The sequence below is a fragment of the Solanum verrucosum genome, unplaced genomic scaffold (assembly GCF_900185275.1).
Source record: "Solanum verrucosum unplaced genomic scaffold, falcon-dt-bn FXZP01000275.1, whole genome shotgun sequence".
NCBI lineage: Eukaryota > Viridiplantae > Streptophyta > Magnoliopsida > Solanales > Solanaceae > Solanum > Solanum verrucosum.
Window position 1 is genome coordinate 984,134 of NW_026020738.1, and position 16,582 is coordinate 1,000,715.

Consider the following 16,582-nt stretch of genomic DNA (forward strand, 5'->3'; position numbering starts at 1 on the left):
CAATATTCAAGCAATTTTTAGTAACATTCAATTAAATCTCTTCAAATTTTTGCACTTCGAAAACCAACAAAAGCTTGAAATTTATCACCAACAAGCTTTCAAATAAGTAGCTATTTTCGAGTTTCAACACAAAAAGAATGACTTCAAGAGTTTTTCAACATATGTCAACCTTGAGAATTAATTTTCAGCCTCAAATTCGATGACATCAAAACCCAAACAATGAACTCGATTATTCAACACACAACTACTATCTCAAACGAACTTCAGCGTACTTCAAAATTGGAATTTCAAAGTCCAATCAATAACTCAAACAAGAACAATGAAAGAACTATGTTTGATATTTAAAAAAAAAAAAAATTGTGATAGAGATGTGGAAGAAGGGGGGGATTCTTGAACGCGGAAAAGGATCCAATGAATTCGAAAGAATTGAACGAGGAGTCGTATGAGGTAAAAATCTCATGTACGATTCTGTAGAGTGGCGGTAAGGGTGACTTATCTGTCAACTTTTCCACTATCACCCCAAAAAAACCAAACTCTGCCTTACGTAAAGTTGTCAGAGTACGATTAACCTCTGGATTTGAAATCACTGCTTATATACCCGATATTGGCCATAATTCACAAGAACATTCTATAGAACAAGGAAGAAAACATAATTGAGAGGAAGGGACTTTTTGCCATGTTGGACTGCCTAGGTGGACTGTCATGTCAGCACATATGGCAAAGATAACGTTTTAAGTGTATTTGTGGTCCAAAACATAGACGGCAAGGATAGTTTTGATCTCAAACATAAATAAAGGATATATATGAGCTATTTCGAATAGTTCGAGGATAATTTTGACCCTTTTCCATTTTGCTTTTGATCAATGTGTGTACAAATATTATTTAGCTCACCCGATAAATACATTTTAAGAAATATCCAAAATATTATAAAATCCTCATAAAATATGAATATGGCACTATAAATTCGATCCTAATTTAAACATCATTTTAACTACTGTTCCTTTAAATTACAACAGGTTATTTAAGGTGGATTGACAGCTACTTACTAATTTAACTCGGAGAAGAAAAAAGATAGTAACAAAGTCTAAATATGTATCATGTCAAATTGTCAATTGTCAAAATACAAATGAGATCAATGAGGGTGGGTGGGGCACACTCGGATCTACGATTTTAAGGTTTCGAGTGTTGTGAAAGTAGCTAAGTCAAATATATATGTGTGTGTGTTAAAAGTGAGATTCAAACTCAAGCTAAACAGAACCAATATGATTTAGATGTATTTCGATATACATAAACCAATACTTGTTTAGTCAAACTAATAAATTATTGACAAGATTAATTTCATATTTTTGCACACATTTCAAATCTTAAAGTTGCTGTAAGAGAAACTCATTGCTGCTATCTCAAGTAAAAATGAATTACAAAGACACCACTTACCAATACAAGAGAGTTGCATATTTTTCCTTGTTTATAGAAAAACATATACTATACTATAACCAGATATATATTTATTATATACATAATTAGTTCTAATCTAATGAACATCAGTACATGCAACTTCCACAAAGCCAAGGTCTGTTTGGCTTATCTATGAAGAGGTTTCCCAGTAGGCAATAGAAGAAACCCACAACGAGATCAGTATCTCCGACTTAGCACTAACTTCCACAGGATAAACAGTCCTCGCGGTTTGTCAAAGAGCACACCATCTGAGCCATTTTAGTTTCTTCGTCAACAGCAGTCTTTGGCTTTTCCTGCAAATTGAAATCCCCACGTGCAGTTTGTAAGAATGAACAAAATAATATGATGATGAGTACTCATAATTATAATGTTACTACTTACTACCTTCAGCATGGAAGTGTCAACTGTGAACTTGATTGCATCAGCTGCAGCACGTGATCGTAGATAGTACATTCCAGTTTTCAAACCCTACAATAACAAGAAAGATGAAACTGAGACTCTAAATTGACCTGTGAAGATGGAACCTATAAAGATCAGTTCATGCTGCTCTAGACTGACAATTAGGTTCACTAGACACTAAAAGATCTCTTTAAATGGATGTTTGTACTAAACTATTGAGTAACAATACACCAGACCATTTCTTAGTGCATATGCACACTTCAAAAGACCAACAAAACTTATAATGTGAAATTGAAGCATACCCTGGACCAAGCATGAAAATGAAGGGACGTGAGCTTTCCAAAATTGGGTTGATCCATATGGATGTTGAGGCTTTGACTCTGATCTATGTAGCAACCACGGTCTACAGCCATATCAACCAGGGTCCGTTGCTTGATCTCCCAAACAGTCCTGAAGTCAGTGAACAGTATTAGAATGTAAGTGGAAATAAAGTGAACATAAAAACTGAACAAGTAATTAGTGAAAGTTCATACTTATAAATAACTTTAAGATCATCTGGAATTTCAGGGATTTTCTGCACAGAACCATCATCATATATTATCCTATTCTTAACAGCAGGTGACCAGAGCCCCATCTCGGTTAGGTCATGCAGAAGATGTTTGTTCACCACAACAAATTCACCACTGGAGAACAAAAATAAACCATGTATAAATCATATGCAACAAGTATGATAAAAATCAGCAGCAGCTGCAGGATCTGGCAGCAGGTGTTACCTCAGAACCCTTCGGCTGTAGATATTAGATGTATATGGCTCAAAGCATTCATTATTTCCAAGAATTTGGCTGGTTGAAGCAGTTGGCATTGGAGCTACAAGAAGTGAATTTCTTACACCATTATTTGCAATCATTTCACGAAGAGCATGCCAATCCCATTTATCTGATGGTGTTATTCCCCACATGTCTGGCTGGAGAATACCCTGAACAGCATAATATTATTTAGTGGAAATACAACGTGAATCAATAATACTTGATCAAAATAAAATCTAGCAGTCATTTCATGTTCTACAGTAGTGTGTATAATTTGTGTCTCAGCATTTTCAAATTCTCTTCAAACTTGTATCATATCTTCAAAGTTGAACTAGTAAGAAGATGCTAATTTATTTAGGTTAGTACACTTAGCAGTCTAACAACTATTTCGACTAAATCATGGATGACCATCAATATGCACTGGAAAATCAAACATGCCATTCACATATTACCCATCAGTTAAATCTAGGAGCAAAAGGATTTATACCTTGCTTACAGGACTTCCTGCATATGTCTCGTATGGGCCTTCCTTGGCAGCTAATTCAGAAGAAGCTTTTAATGCATGGTAGTATATTGTCTCAAATATGTCCTTGTTTAGCTGCTGAGCCTATACATAGACAAATTATAAGATCAGAACAATCTGCACAAATGTACAGCTTGGAAAGATGATTAGACAAAACTTACCTCCTGGGAATCAAATGCCATGCCAAGCAAAATGAATGTGTCTGCAAGTCCCTGGACTCCAAGTCCAATAGGCCTATGTCGTAAGTTAGACCTTTTTGCAGTTTCGACAGGGTAGTAATTGACATCAATAATTTTGTTCAGGTTGGAAGTGACTAATGCAGTAACCTGTCTCCCATGGCAAACAGAGCAAAATTAAGAATAATGTCAAGAAAAACATGTTCAAAAAAGTTGGTACTTAGAACAAAACAAACCTCTGCCAATTTGTCAAAATCAAAGTATCGATTTTTAGAACCTCTACTCCCTACAAGCTTAGATGGTTGTGATTCACCTGGGATCCCCTGAAAGATATAAAGGCAACACTACACTAAGAGGCCAGGAGAAAGTAGGACAAGTAAGTTTTAAGTATATACCAATATTAACTACCTTCTCTCTAACATATCTTGGTAGAGCAATTGAAGCAAGATTGCAAACAGCAGTTTCAGTTGGACTTGTGTACTCAATAATCTCTGTACACAAGTTAGAAGACTTGATAGTACCAAGATTCTGCTGGTTGCTTTTTCTATTGCAAGAATCCTACAATAACAAACAGAATATTGGTAGAGTAAAATTAAGTGCATCCCGACAAACAATGAGAAGAATAACAGAATCATATGAAAGTCACCTTGTACAACATGTAAGGGGTCCCAGTTTCTATCTGGGACTTTAAGATCTCAAACCAGAGATTTTGTGCCTGAACGACCTTCTTTGCCTTTCCCTGAGTTGACCAAAGAATATTGTTTATGATCAATGCTGAATGATCTTTAATATACCATATAAATGGTGTGCAATTAACCTCAGTAGAAACACTTGTTTTTACCTCTTTTTCATATTTTGTGTATAGCTTCTCAAAATCTTCACCCCAGCAATCTGCCAATCCAGGAGCCTCACATGGACAAAACAAAGACCATACCCCATTGCTTTGGACTCTTTGCATAAAAAGATCTGGTACCCAAAGAGCATAGAAAAGATCCCGTGCCCGATTCTCTTCCTGAAGAAATGGAAACATCATCCATGTCTTGTCAAATTGTTGAGTACAGACAAGCTTTGCCGTATGAAAGGAGTACAGCAATCTAGTGCAGTGGCAGAGAGCAAGTGCAAACCCAATGGACAATATATTATACAATTGATGATAAAAAGAGTACTATACCTTCCCATGGTTCTTCCTTAAATCCAGAAATTCAAATATATCAGCATGCCAAGGCTCAAGGTAGACAGCAAAAGCACCTAAACACAGCATTACAGAGTGAGAAAAGTGAAGGTAGTCCCTACACCCTAAACTTCTAGAATTATCTAAACAAGCACAGAAATGAGGCCACACCCTTTCTTTTGCCACCCCCTTGATCAACATATCTGGCAGTATCATTAAACACACGCAGCATAGGAACAATCCCATTTGATGTTCCGTTTGTTCCACGAATATAACTCCCAGTAGCACGTATGTTGTGCACAGATACGCCAATTCCCCCAGCTGATTTGCTAATAACAGCACATTCCTTAAGAGTATCATATATGCCCTCAATACTATCATCTTTCATGCATATCAGGAAGCAGCTACTTAACTGCAGGCCCCAAAAGAATACGATGTAAAATCAGGGAACATTTTACCAAAAGATGTCAATGAACAGGAGGACAGTGTTGGGTAAGAAACAATTATTTTTAAAACATATTGGACAAATCAATGATGACTTAGTTGAATCATCAAATCAAGAAAAAAAACACAGTATTAAAAGAATGTTGACCTACTTGAGGCCTTGGAGTGCCAGCATTAAATAGTGTTGGAGATGCATGAGTGAACCAGCGTTGAGACATCAAATGATATGTCTTGATGACAGATTCAATATCCTCTTTGTGGATTCCAACAGATACTCTCATCAGCATGTGTTGTGGCCTTTCTACAATCTTTCCCTGAATCTTCAAGAGGTAAGACCTTTCAAGGGTTTTGAAACCAAAGTAATCATAGTCAAAGTCTCTGTCGTATATGATCTCACTGTCCAGACGAGCAGCATTCTGAGAGAAAAAAGGCAAGCTGTTAATAAGTATCTCTACAGGAAATTATGAACAAGCTCTTGATTAACCCAAAGGCCAAAAACTTTAAACTTGATCTTGATTAAGAAAAAAATAGCTAAGATCCAACACATAACCATTAAAGGAATATTCCAAATGGCAGTGATACCTTCATGATTATCTCATAAACTTCATCAGAAACCAGTGGTGCCTTCAATCCAGATCTCTCACTAACATGGTAGTACATGTCCTTAATCCTGTGATATTCCATTATTGCAACCAGAACTTTGTTATTGTTGATCATTACACCGACAATTTAATTTATATGAAAAATAAAAGTAAATGGAAGACTAATGACCAATGTTGATACAAATCACTTACGTCTCGGAAAATGATTTCTTGGTGTTCTTGTGCAGGTTGGACACAGCAATCCTTGCAGCCAGCTGCACCAAGAGTTTTGACAAATCACGGATTAATTAACACATTCATCATAGAAAAATACTTTTTCCTACTATGCATCATAGAAGCTTCAATATATCTACCTTATAACAGTGGAGGAGTTAATAGAAACTGTTTTTGTCTGCATGTTTCTCATTTTAAGTCAGTCATCTCATATCTTTATTCTCCTTTTTAATGTGTACCGAGTTTTTTTTATAGGAATTATCCTTAGAACTTCACTATAAAAAGCATAAAACACGGCAAAGAGTCTAATTCCTGTTTATTTGTTGTTTGATTACATAAATCACCTCAAGATTTTAGTCTAGCTCAATTATTCAAACATGATCCCAAACCAACCTATTTTAAGAAAGCATATGCATACAAAAGCATGGTTGACCATTACAAAACTGTGGGGAACACTGAAACAGAAAGGAAAACAATGGGAGATCAAACTGAAAAAATGAACAGAAATATGCAAAGAGCAAAACAGAACAATAATATCAATTCCATAACAATGTTTAAACTCAACATATCATGACTGAAAATGAAAGCCAAAATCTGAACTTTAGAAGAAAAAAAACACAAATTCCAACAAACAACAAAATTAAAAGAGATGTTAATAAATATTCAGCTTTAGCAAAACACAAGCAAAAAATGAACCCAGATTTCAATTTCCAAACCAACATTCTGCTTTCAATATAAACACAACCACTAAAGCTGTAGAGTCTCTACAGCTATTTAAAATTATCAAACGTTTGAATTGTAAACAATTAAAGAAAAAAAATGAATCCAGACGCACAAAATTTCCCAAACTTGAACAAATGCTACAATTCAGCAGCATTACTAAAGATCAACACAATCAAAACGAACCCAGAAGCAATTACAATTTTTTTTAAAAAACACAAATTAACCAGACCCATAACTTGCGACACGGAGCATAGATCCATGAGTTAAAAAAACGCTAAATTTCAGTAGCATTTCTAAACATCAACACAATCAAAACCAACCCAGAAGCAATTATGAAAAAAAAAACACAGATAAAACCAGACCCATAACTTTCAACACAGATCACAAATTTATGTGTAAAAACTCATTAAAACTACAGTAATATGAATCCATAACTTCAAAAATACAGCGGGTTCAATGCTAAAAACCTTATTATTGAACCCACATATTTCAAATCCTAAATCCACCTCCAAACAGAAACATCATAAGCATGCCAAACCAAATAATTCAAAATCGAGTAACTCACACAGGCATAATCAGGATGATTAGCAGTCATAGCAGCAGCAGTTTCCGCAGCCAATTCATCAAGCTGACTAGTAGTAACACCCTTGTAAACACCAGCACAAACCTTCTGAGAAACAAGAACCGGATCACAATGATCAGTACTTAACCCATAACTCAATTTCTTAAGCCTAGCAGTAATTTTATCAAAATGAACAGTTTCCTGACGCCCATCTCTCTTCACCACATACATTTTTTCAACAAAATCTCTTTGAGAAATTTCGTCGAACACTAGATGAAAGGAATATGCTTTTTTGGCCTCTTAGTGAAGTGATTATATAGGATAATTAAGAATTTAAATATGTTTTGGCGCAAATTAGGGTTTTGAGTTTTGGGGATTTTCGAAAAATTCCCGCCAATAAGGAAGAGCGAAGGATGAAGATAATATGGAGGGAGGAAAGAGTATAGGAAAAGCTGGACGTGGGACCCACCTGCTGAACCGGTTATTTTGAAATTAATTATCCCACTAACTAGATGATAAGTTATTTTTCGATTTTATCTCAACTAAACTAAGCTAACTTTATTCTAAAATTAATCTCAAAACTAATTATACTTAAATCTCGTATACCAAACAAACCCTGAAAACCATGTGAATGGTTTGTAAATATTGGATAATTGGTGGGAGAAAAAAATAGTAATTACTCTCTCTGTCCAATTTTAATTGTCATGTTGCATTTTTCGAAAGTCAATTTGATTAATTTCAAGTTAAATTAGATTATATTAATTCGATATTTTAAACAAAAATTTAGATATTCAAAAACAATAGAAAAAAGTACTGTAAATTTCATTCTTTTTATATCAATATAATGAAAAAATACATCGTAAAATGCTGGTCAAAGTTGTTATTGTTTGATTTTAGAGAAAAGGCATAGACTTCCCTTGAACTTGTTCTGAAAAGTCAGTTACACACTTAAATTATCATGATGACCTATTACACACATTTACTACTTAAAAATGAATTTATTTACTCCCTAAAATTGACGTGGCAAAATAAAAAATAAAAAACTAGCGCGTCAGAAAAAATTAAAGTTCAAAAAAGAATTAAAAATCAAAATCTTCCTTTCCCTCCCATTACCCTCTTCTTCTTCATTTTTTAATGTTATCACAACTTTTTATTTTTCATCACAACCTCAAAGATTCACAACAACGAGAGTGTAGTACTAGTGTTGTTGGTTGTGGTTATTTGTTAGTTGTTCAGATCTGGAAGTGTGGAGCTCTTTGAAACTTCATCGGAGCCATGACTGAAGCTTTGAGCTCGCCGACACACCTGCCAAAGAAATCAAAAGAATAAAATCGCAAAGGGATAAGGTAATGAGGTCTGATTTTATGTTTTTCGGTGATTGATTTAAATTTTGAGTGGTTGTTTTGTGGTGGTTTAGGTGATTATTTGGTGGCTAATGGTTTGTCAGAAAAGAAGAACGAATGGAGGTGGGCTAATGGTGGTGATGGGTTGGTTGTTCTTCGCTGGAAAAGACAAAGAAAATCATGATATAAATCAAAAGAATGATTTTTTCTATAAGATTAGAGATAAAGTGGGTGGAATTTAGTGATAAAGAAGATATAATTATTAGAGAATTTTAATGATTAATTAGTGTAAAATAGAGTTAATAAAAAGAAAGTTAATTAATAGTAAAGAAAAGAAAACAAAAAGAATATAAGAAATTATAAAATATGACATGGCGCTGACATAGTGCTTATGTGGCAGCGATTGTAATATACTACATGTTGTGAGAGTGGTGTTACACGTCTCAAGGTAGTATTAAAATCAATTTTAAATAGTAAAGGTGTGTAAGGGCATCTCCAACCTCATCCTCTATTTTACTCTCCAAATATAGACTGTGTTTTTTTCAGACAACCAACTCCAACCCAATTCTCGATTTTACTTTTTAAAAAAGAAATTTTTTCTCTCTCCTCAATATTATATTATTATTTCTATTTTCATTTTTATTTTCTTATTTCATAATATAAATCATTTCTTCTTTTTGCAAATAATCCCTCTATAATCTTTATGTAATACAATTTTTTTTTTCAAATTCTCCATTTAATATAAAATTATATTTTAATCTAAATTTCTAAATAACATAAATTGCAATAAAATTATATATAATACATATTAACGAATAATCCAAATAAAAGTGAAATCATTGATGAAATATAATTACATCATATATATTGTATCATCGTAAAATTTATTTTCAATTTTATATAAATACTCAACTTTCAAGACTATTACGTTACTCTCATAACTGTTCTATTAATGTATTACGGAGTTCAAAATGAGCAATTTTTTTGTCCTTATTTTCTTAGGTGTAGCTAAAAATTGTTTAAATTAACAATTTCATCTTGTATCCAATTAGTTCGTTGTACTAATTTACTTCCCCTATTCCATTTTGAACTATTGCATCAAATATTTTCATGCTCATTAAAACGTGTAGTTTAATAATTAATCACTATAACATAAAAATAGATTGTTTGAATTATCAGGTAAATTTTGTCCATACTTCATAATGAAAAATAATTATATTTAATTACATATTTAAAATGACAAAAAAATTAAAATCAAATTAGAAAATTTGTTAATTAGGGGTGGAAGTAGTATACTTATCAATAATATGTTTTAGATGTTATATTACTTAAAAAATAAATACAAATATTAAAGACTTAATTAATAATCTTATATAATATAAATAATATTAAAATAACTTTAAATTACATATTTAAAGTGACAATTTTTTAAAAATAAAATAAAATAATTATTAATTTGGGTGGAAGTAGTAACTTGTTAATAATATATTTTTAGATGTTATATTACATTAGAAAATAATAATAAATGATAAAGACTTAATTAGTAATATAATAGAAATAATATTAAAATAATCAAAAAGTAAAAACTTAATTAGTAATATAATAGAAATAATATTAAAATAATCAAAAAGTAAAATAGAGACGTGAATAGTAGTTCTCCAAATTTGGAGACCTACTATTCACCTCTCTATAATTGAAGAATACAAAGTGAAATAGAGAGTGCTTGGAGAACCCATTCTCTATTTTACTCTCCAAATATAGAGAATAGAGAGTATAATAGAGATGTGTTGGAGATGATCTAATAGGTCGTCATAATAGTTTAAGCGTATAACTGACTTTTCAGGACAAGTTTAGGGATGAATTTATGTCTTTTTCCTTGATATTTAAAAAAGAAAACTATGACAATTAAAAGTGGACGGATGTAGTAATTAGTTGTGTAAATTAATTATTTTTTTCTAGTTTTTCTTTTGGAAACGTTTATTTTACCAAATTTGTAATTTTTTTCTTTGGTCTAATACATAGATAGACACTTTAATTTGACGCCAACGAACATGTAAATGTTTCAACTTTGAAAATACTCATTTAGACATTCAACTCGTTCTCATTGTCTCATGCAGATCCAACTCTTATGAAACACATAAATTTTAGAGTGTCTGATGATTATTTTATAAATAAAAGTGTTCAACTGAAAAGAATTGATACATCTAAATTTGTATCCTCAAAATTAAGGTGTTCAAAAGTTAGTTAAAGTCGAATTAAAATGTTTTGTCTCTGTATATTGTGCGTTTACTTTTGGCAAAGGAATGTTATTTTAATTTTTACCACCAAATTTTGAATAGCTCTTTTTACGAGTCAATTCCCTAAATGGTCACTCAAGTTTGGGAAATTACCTTGAAATATCATTTATGTTTCACTTAGGACCAAAATATCACCAACTATCACTATTTTCCTCCAAATATACTTAAAACTTTAAAAACTTTACTCTCTCCTAGTTGGCATGCCATGTTATTAAAGTCTTTTTTAAAATAATAGACTTATTCAATTCATCAAACTCATTTAACTAAAATAATAATCTTATTATTTTTAATATATATATATCTATATATATATGTTTATTAAGAAGAAAACTTCATACTGAAGAATCTTTTATCATAATCAAACTTTTTTATTTTTTTATGCTATGAAAAAATAGGGTTTTAAAATATACCATATTGTCATCAATTTTAAATACTTATAAACACATATACTCAAAAAAAAATATCGATATGCAAATCACTCATGAATGTTAACTTACATCCATTAATCATAAACTGTATAATGAATCAATAATATTAAATGTCAATTAACTATTACAATATAATTAATTGTGTACTTTGAAATTCATGCTTACAATATTATTTTTTTTTTAAAAAAAAGGAAGTGACTAATATTATTACTAATTTATTTCCCCCCCCCCCCAAAAAAAATATACTAATACCTCAAAAGTCTCCTTCTATTCTAGTTGATATGTCATGTCGTTAAATCATTATTTTTTAAAAAAGAATAATAGACCCATTTAATTCATTCAAGTTATGCACCTACAAAACAAATATATAAATTACGTGAGAATTTATGAAGATTATAAAAAAAATACTTTTAAAATATCTAATTCCTTCATATTTTTCTACCAAATAAAATTCAATGAATTTTTTTTGTGTGCAATTGTTACCTGAGAATTTTTGAAATCTCTAAGTAAGTTATTTGAAAATTTTAAGTAATTTTTTTCATAAAGGTATTCAAATAAATTTGTAAGGTTGACAAAATAGTTGGTAAAAAGGAGAAATTTATTATTTAACTTTTGTTTTTAATTTAATTTTGATCAGTGATTTATATATCAATATTTTTTGAATATATGTGTTTATAAGTATTCAAAATTGATGACATTATAGTAAGTTTTTTTTAAAAAACTATTCTTCATAGCATAAAAAAATAAAAAGTTAATTATGATAAAAGATTTTTAAGTATGAAAATTTCTTCTCAATAAACTAATATATATAATTAAAAAAACAACAAGATCATTATTTTAGTTAATTGAGTTTGATTAATTAAATAAGTCTATTCTTTTTATTTTTTTTAAAAAAGGCTTCAATGACATGGCATGCCAATTTGGAGAGAGGGGACTTTTGAAGTGGTAAGTATATTTGGAGGAAAATAGTGATAGTTAAGTGATATTTTGGTCCTAAATGAAACATAAATGATATTTTAAGGCAATTACATAAACTTGAGTGACCATTTAGGGAATTGACTCCTCTTTTTACTTTATTGAAAAAAAAAGGTATTAAGCTGAGTTATACTTCAATAAGTTTTTAAGTATATACTAAATCTAACAAAGAATTTGAAAAACTCAATTTGAAATAGAAAATTAATTTGTTGCTAAAACAAAACAAATAAAAGTTGGTATAATAGGTAGAATAATGAAAGCTTATGTAAATTTATTAATTTAATACCATTTCTTTTCTCTTTTACCTTTAATTTGGTGGTAGGTAAGACTTTAAGACCACTTAAATTTGATGACAAAAGCTTTCATTGCAAGCTTTTAGAGCATTTATTTATCTCAATTTCTAAGATATCAAATTCTAATCTTCCTCCGCAAGATAGTTATTATGGTCTCCATTTCAAAATATGTGATACTTAAAATATGATTATGTCCTTTTAAAAAATTATATTTCATAAAAAGTAAAAGTTGTGTTACTCCCTCTATTTTGTTTTATTTGTTTCTTATATTAAAAATAAATATTTTATTTACTTATCTATTGAATTAAATATAAACAGAGGGAGTACTAACTTACCTTTAATTAAATGTCTTAAATAAATAAAAAAATAGCTCTTGAATTAGAGACATCAATATTCCATATCACAAGGCAAATAAAATAGGCTAAATTACGCAAACTGGTCATTGGGATTTGGAACTTCTACTTTACAAAAAATTGAACCAATTTTTAAAAAAATTAATGAAATTGGCTAAATACTTTTTTTCTTCTTCCTCCTTCGATATTAACGGCTTCCTTTGTCATTTTCTTTTCTTCTTCGTCTTCTCTTTTTTAAAAAAATTAAAAAATTTGGTGTATCTAAAATGTGAATTGTTATGAGGAAATTATATATTAAAATATTTAAAATATCGAGAGGATTTCATATCTAAAATTTAGAACTGTTTAGAGGTGATTTTGAGCAAATTATCTTCTTCGTCTTCATGAGTCTTATTGTCTTTTAAAAAAAAAAATTGACGTACCAAAAACGTGAATAGTTTAGAACGAATTATACATTAAAAGATTCGATGCATCGAGATGATTTCATATCTAAAATTTGAGATTGTTTAGAAGTGATTTCAAGTTGATCGAAGTTGAATATTCAATGTGTTTCATGTACAGTCAATGTATACTTTACGTATAGTTAAGCCATATTTAGTTTGTTTGAGTGTATCATAATGTATAGTCAGCGTATAACTCATGATGTATATGTATGCTATATTGTATAGCGAGTGTATACTTTCTATGACTTTTGACAAGCTATAATGTATACTTAGTGTATACTTTTTATGACTTGACTATTTTTTATGCAAGTAAAATTTGCTATATTTATTGTAAGCTAATTAGTTTATCGTATATATTTAAAATTGTCCCAATAAAACATGGTAGCGAATATCTTGAGTTGAAAATCAACCAGTATGAGCTCAGTGGCGGAGCTACTTGTTTCTCAAGGTATCCAATTGGACACCCTTCGTCGAAAACAAATACCGTATATACTAGTAAAATGATATACAAAATGTTTTAAATAACACATGATAAACACCCTTAACATAAACTTGGGATGATACAACTCAAGTACAAAAACAAATTTTGCTATGTGGTAAGCACATAAGTTCTTTAGTCTAATAAAGAACTTTGTCAGAAATAGAATGAAATTTGTAAAATTCGAAAATGCTCATATTTTACAATGCCATCAACTTTGCATAATCTATATTTTCTCCTACTAATTAGTGACATTGTTCAAAATTCAAACAATATATATTCTTGGATAAATTATTTTTAAAATCATGATTTTTGTCCTAATCATCTTAAGTACTATAAGGTCGTTTCTTTCCTTTGAGAAACACAAGAAAAGTGATACATTTAGTGAAAATGTCATAAATAGTTCCTTAACTATATGAGTAGGTATAAAATGGTCCTTTAATTATATACTTATTAGATTTAGTCCTTCAACTATTTAAAAATTTATCAAATTTGGTCCCTTAACTATACATTTATCAATTTTAGTCTTTCAATAATACATTTCTCGACTTTAGTCCTTTAAGTATTTAAAAACTTATCAAGTTTGGTCTCTGTTGATATTCTTAGACAAATAACTTAGATTTAATTAACGGAATCCATGTCTCGAGAAATTAAATCTTTTAGCCATTTTTTCTATTGTTGCTCTCTCTCTGTTACTTTTTCTTCAAATTAACCTTATGCCAGAACCATAACCTCAACGATTTAAAATAAAATTCACGAGGAAAGAAAATATAAGTCATAATTTTATTCAACAAAGAATAAATGAAGCATATTATTGCTACTAATGACTTGAAAATATGCTAAACTTTATTATAAAAAGAAAAATTATTACCCGTTAAATCCAAAGTTTGTACTCCAACGACTTCATTGAACGAAATTTGTTTAATTTTTGCAGAAATTGAAAATTATAAAATGGTAGATTTGCAAAAAAATTTAAATAGATCAATTTTATTATTCAATTCATTTTATTTTACGTAAAGAAATTTGAGTAAATTAAATAAAATCCGCATTGATTAACATATTCAAGTGCGGATTCAAGTCATTAACAACAATTATATGCTTAATTTTATTAAAATCAGGATTTATATCTCCTTTCCTCATTAATTTTATTTTGAATCGTTGAGGTTATTGTCCTTATATAAGAGTAATTTGAAGAAAAATGGCGGAGATAGAAAAACAACTTAAAAAATAGGTTAAAGATTTAATTTCACAAAGAGTTCCGTTAATATAAACCTAAGCTATTTGTATTAAAAAAAATTAGACAAAGACCAAACCTGATAAGTTTTTGAATACTTAAAGGACTAAAATCGGTAAGTGTATAGTTAAGGGACTAAAATCGTTAAGTGTATAGTTAAGAGACCAAATCTAATAAATTTTGAATAGTTAATGGACTATCTCCGTTAAGTATATAGTTAAGGGACCATTTTAAATCTATTCCTATAGTTAAGAGACTATTTATGTCATTTTCTCGATACATTTATTATCAAGGAATTTAAATAATATAGTAGTATTAGTTAGTATGAATATTTTTTTTATGTCATAAAATCATTGTCATAAGTTGTAACAGATACACATCAAATTTTACATTACTCAAAGTCTCAAACATTCAAGGTGTCATCATTTCAAATAAAAGCTTATTCATATTTGATATTTATATTAAATTTATTAGGTGGAATGACTTAGACCCCTGTACTTGGCTCCGTTTGTCAGTTGAACCCTCCTACTTAGCACTTTGCTAACCAAACCCTCAAACTCATCAGAATACAATGTTTTAAACCCCTCTGATCATTGACCGATCTTATGTGACATTAATATTGGTGAGTTGGAAATATGCATGATTACACGTGCTTGAAAGTGATTTAAAACAATATTTTGCTTTTAAAAAAATTAATTTAACAAAATTAAAAATATAAGATCCATCTTCTTCAACCCTCCTTCACCCACCCACCCACGACTTTCTTCTTCTCCACCAACCCCTCTCCTCTACCCCTCAACTTTCTTCTTTCTCCGGCCCCACATTCACTCTTCTCCGCCTCTTCCTTTTTTTTTTTATACAAATCATGAATAACCTCAACTTCTTCTAAAATTTTCGTTTTTTAGGTTTGAAAAATATTAGTATCATTATTTTATTAGATGGTTTCAACAAGGAGATGTAGATAATGTGAAGGATGATTGTGACTATTGAAATTTTTTAAACTCTGTTGATAAGCTTGAAAAAGCTTAAAAAATAATAAATGAGTCTTGTGAATTTGTAAAATTAATTAAATTTTTTGATTGGGGTTCATTGACTTTGTATTGGTGAACTTGTAGTTGAATTTACAAGCTAAACCGAGAAGAATTTGATCTAATGGGTATGAATTTAGTGCTCAATTTGTGACCAAATATGAAGAAGATGACTATTTGAAAACTTTAAGAAATTAAAAAATTGAAGTATTTTATTTTTTATTTTTTTAGCACTTAATTTCGTACGTGGCACTAAAAATGATGTGAAATTTCACGTGTAATCGCGTCCATCACACGCACACTGACCGGAGGAGAAAAAGGCTTAAAATGTTGTGTTCTGATGGGTTTAAGGGTCTAGTTGGCAAAGTGATGAGTATGAGGGTTCAACTGACAAACGGAGCCAAATACCGAGTAATTAAAAATAAAAAATATATGTTAAATTAATTATAATTACTTATTTGATGTTGAATATTAAGGTGTTTGATTTTTTTTTTTGTATCCTATATTCCCCACAAGCTACGTAAAGAGAGTTTAATAAGTTAGTCTATCACTTTGAATTTAAGTAAAGTACACTTGACACTCCCAAAATTCCCTTTGCCCCCCTATGCCAATTATTGATTTTGTTTGGCTGAACTT

At 30.3% G+C, this 16,582-nt stretch overlaps 1 protein-coding gene across 1 annotated transcript; it reads right to left on the reverse strand.

Moving 5' to 3' along the window:
* Positions 1-1,472: 1,472 nt before the first annotated feature.
* On the reverse strand, positions 1,473-7,319 carry LOC125812659 (ribonucleoside-diphosphate reductase large subunit). Its single transcript, XM_049492151.1, has 17 exons — positions 7,078-7,319; positions 5,769-5,830; positions 5,557-5,644; positions 5,127-5,390; positions 4,702-4,942; positions 4,531-4,607; positions 4,201-4,371; positions 4,006-4,098; positions 3,768-3,917; positions 3,596-3,682; positions 3,345-3,509; positions 3,148-3,267; positions 2,628-2,830; positions 2,388-2,537; positions 2,157-2,304; positions 1,840-1,923; positions 1,473-1,748 (listed from the first exon to the last, which is right to left on the reverse strand). Exons 1-17 carry the CDS (start codon positions 7,303-7,305, stop codon positions 1,653-1,655), a joined length of 2,427 nt encoding a protein of 808 aa, XP_049348108.1. The 5' UTR covers positions 7,306-7,319; the 3' UTR covers positions 1,473-1,652.
* Positions 7,320-16,582: the final 9,263 nt, after the last annotated feature.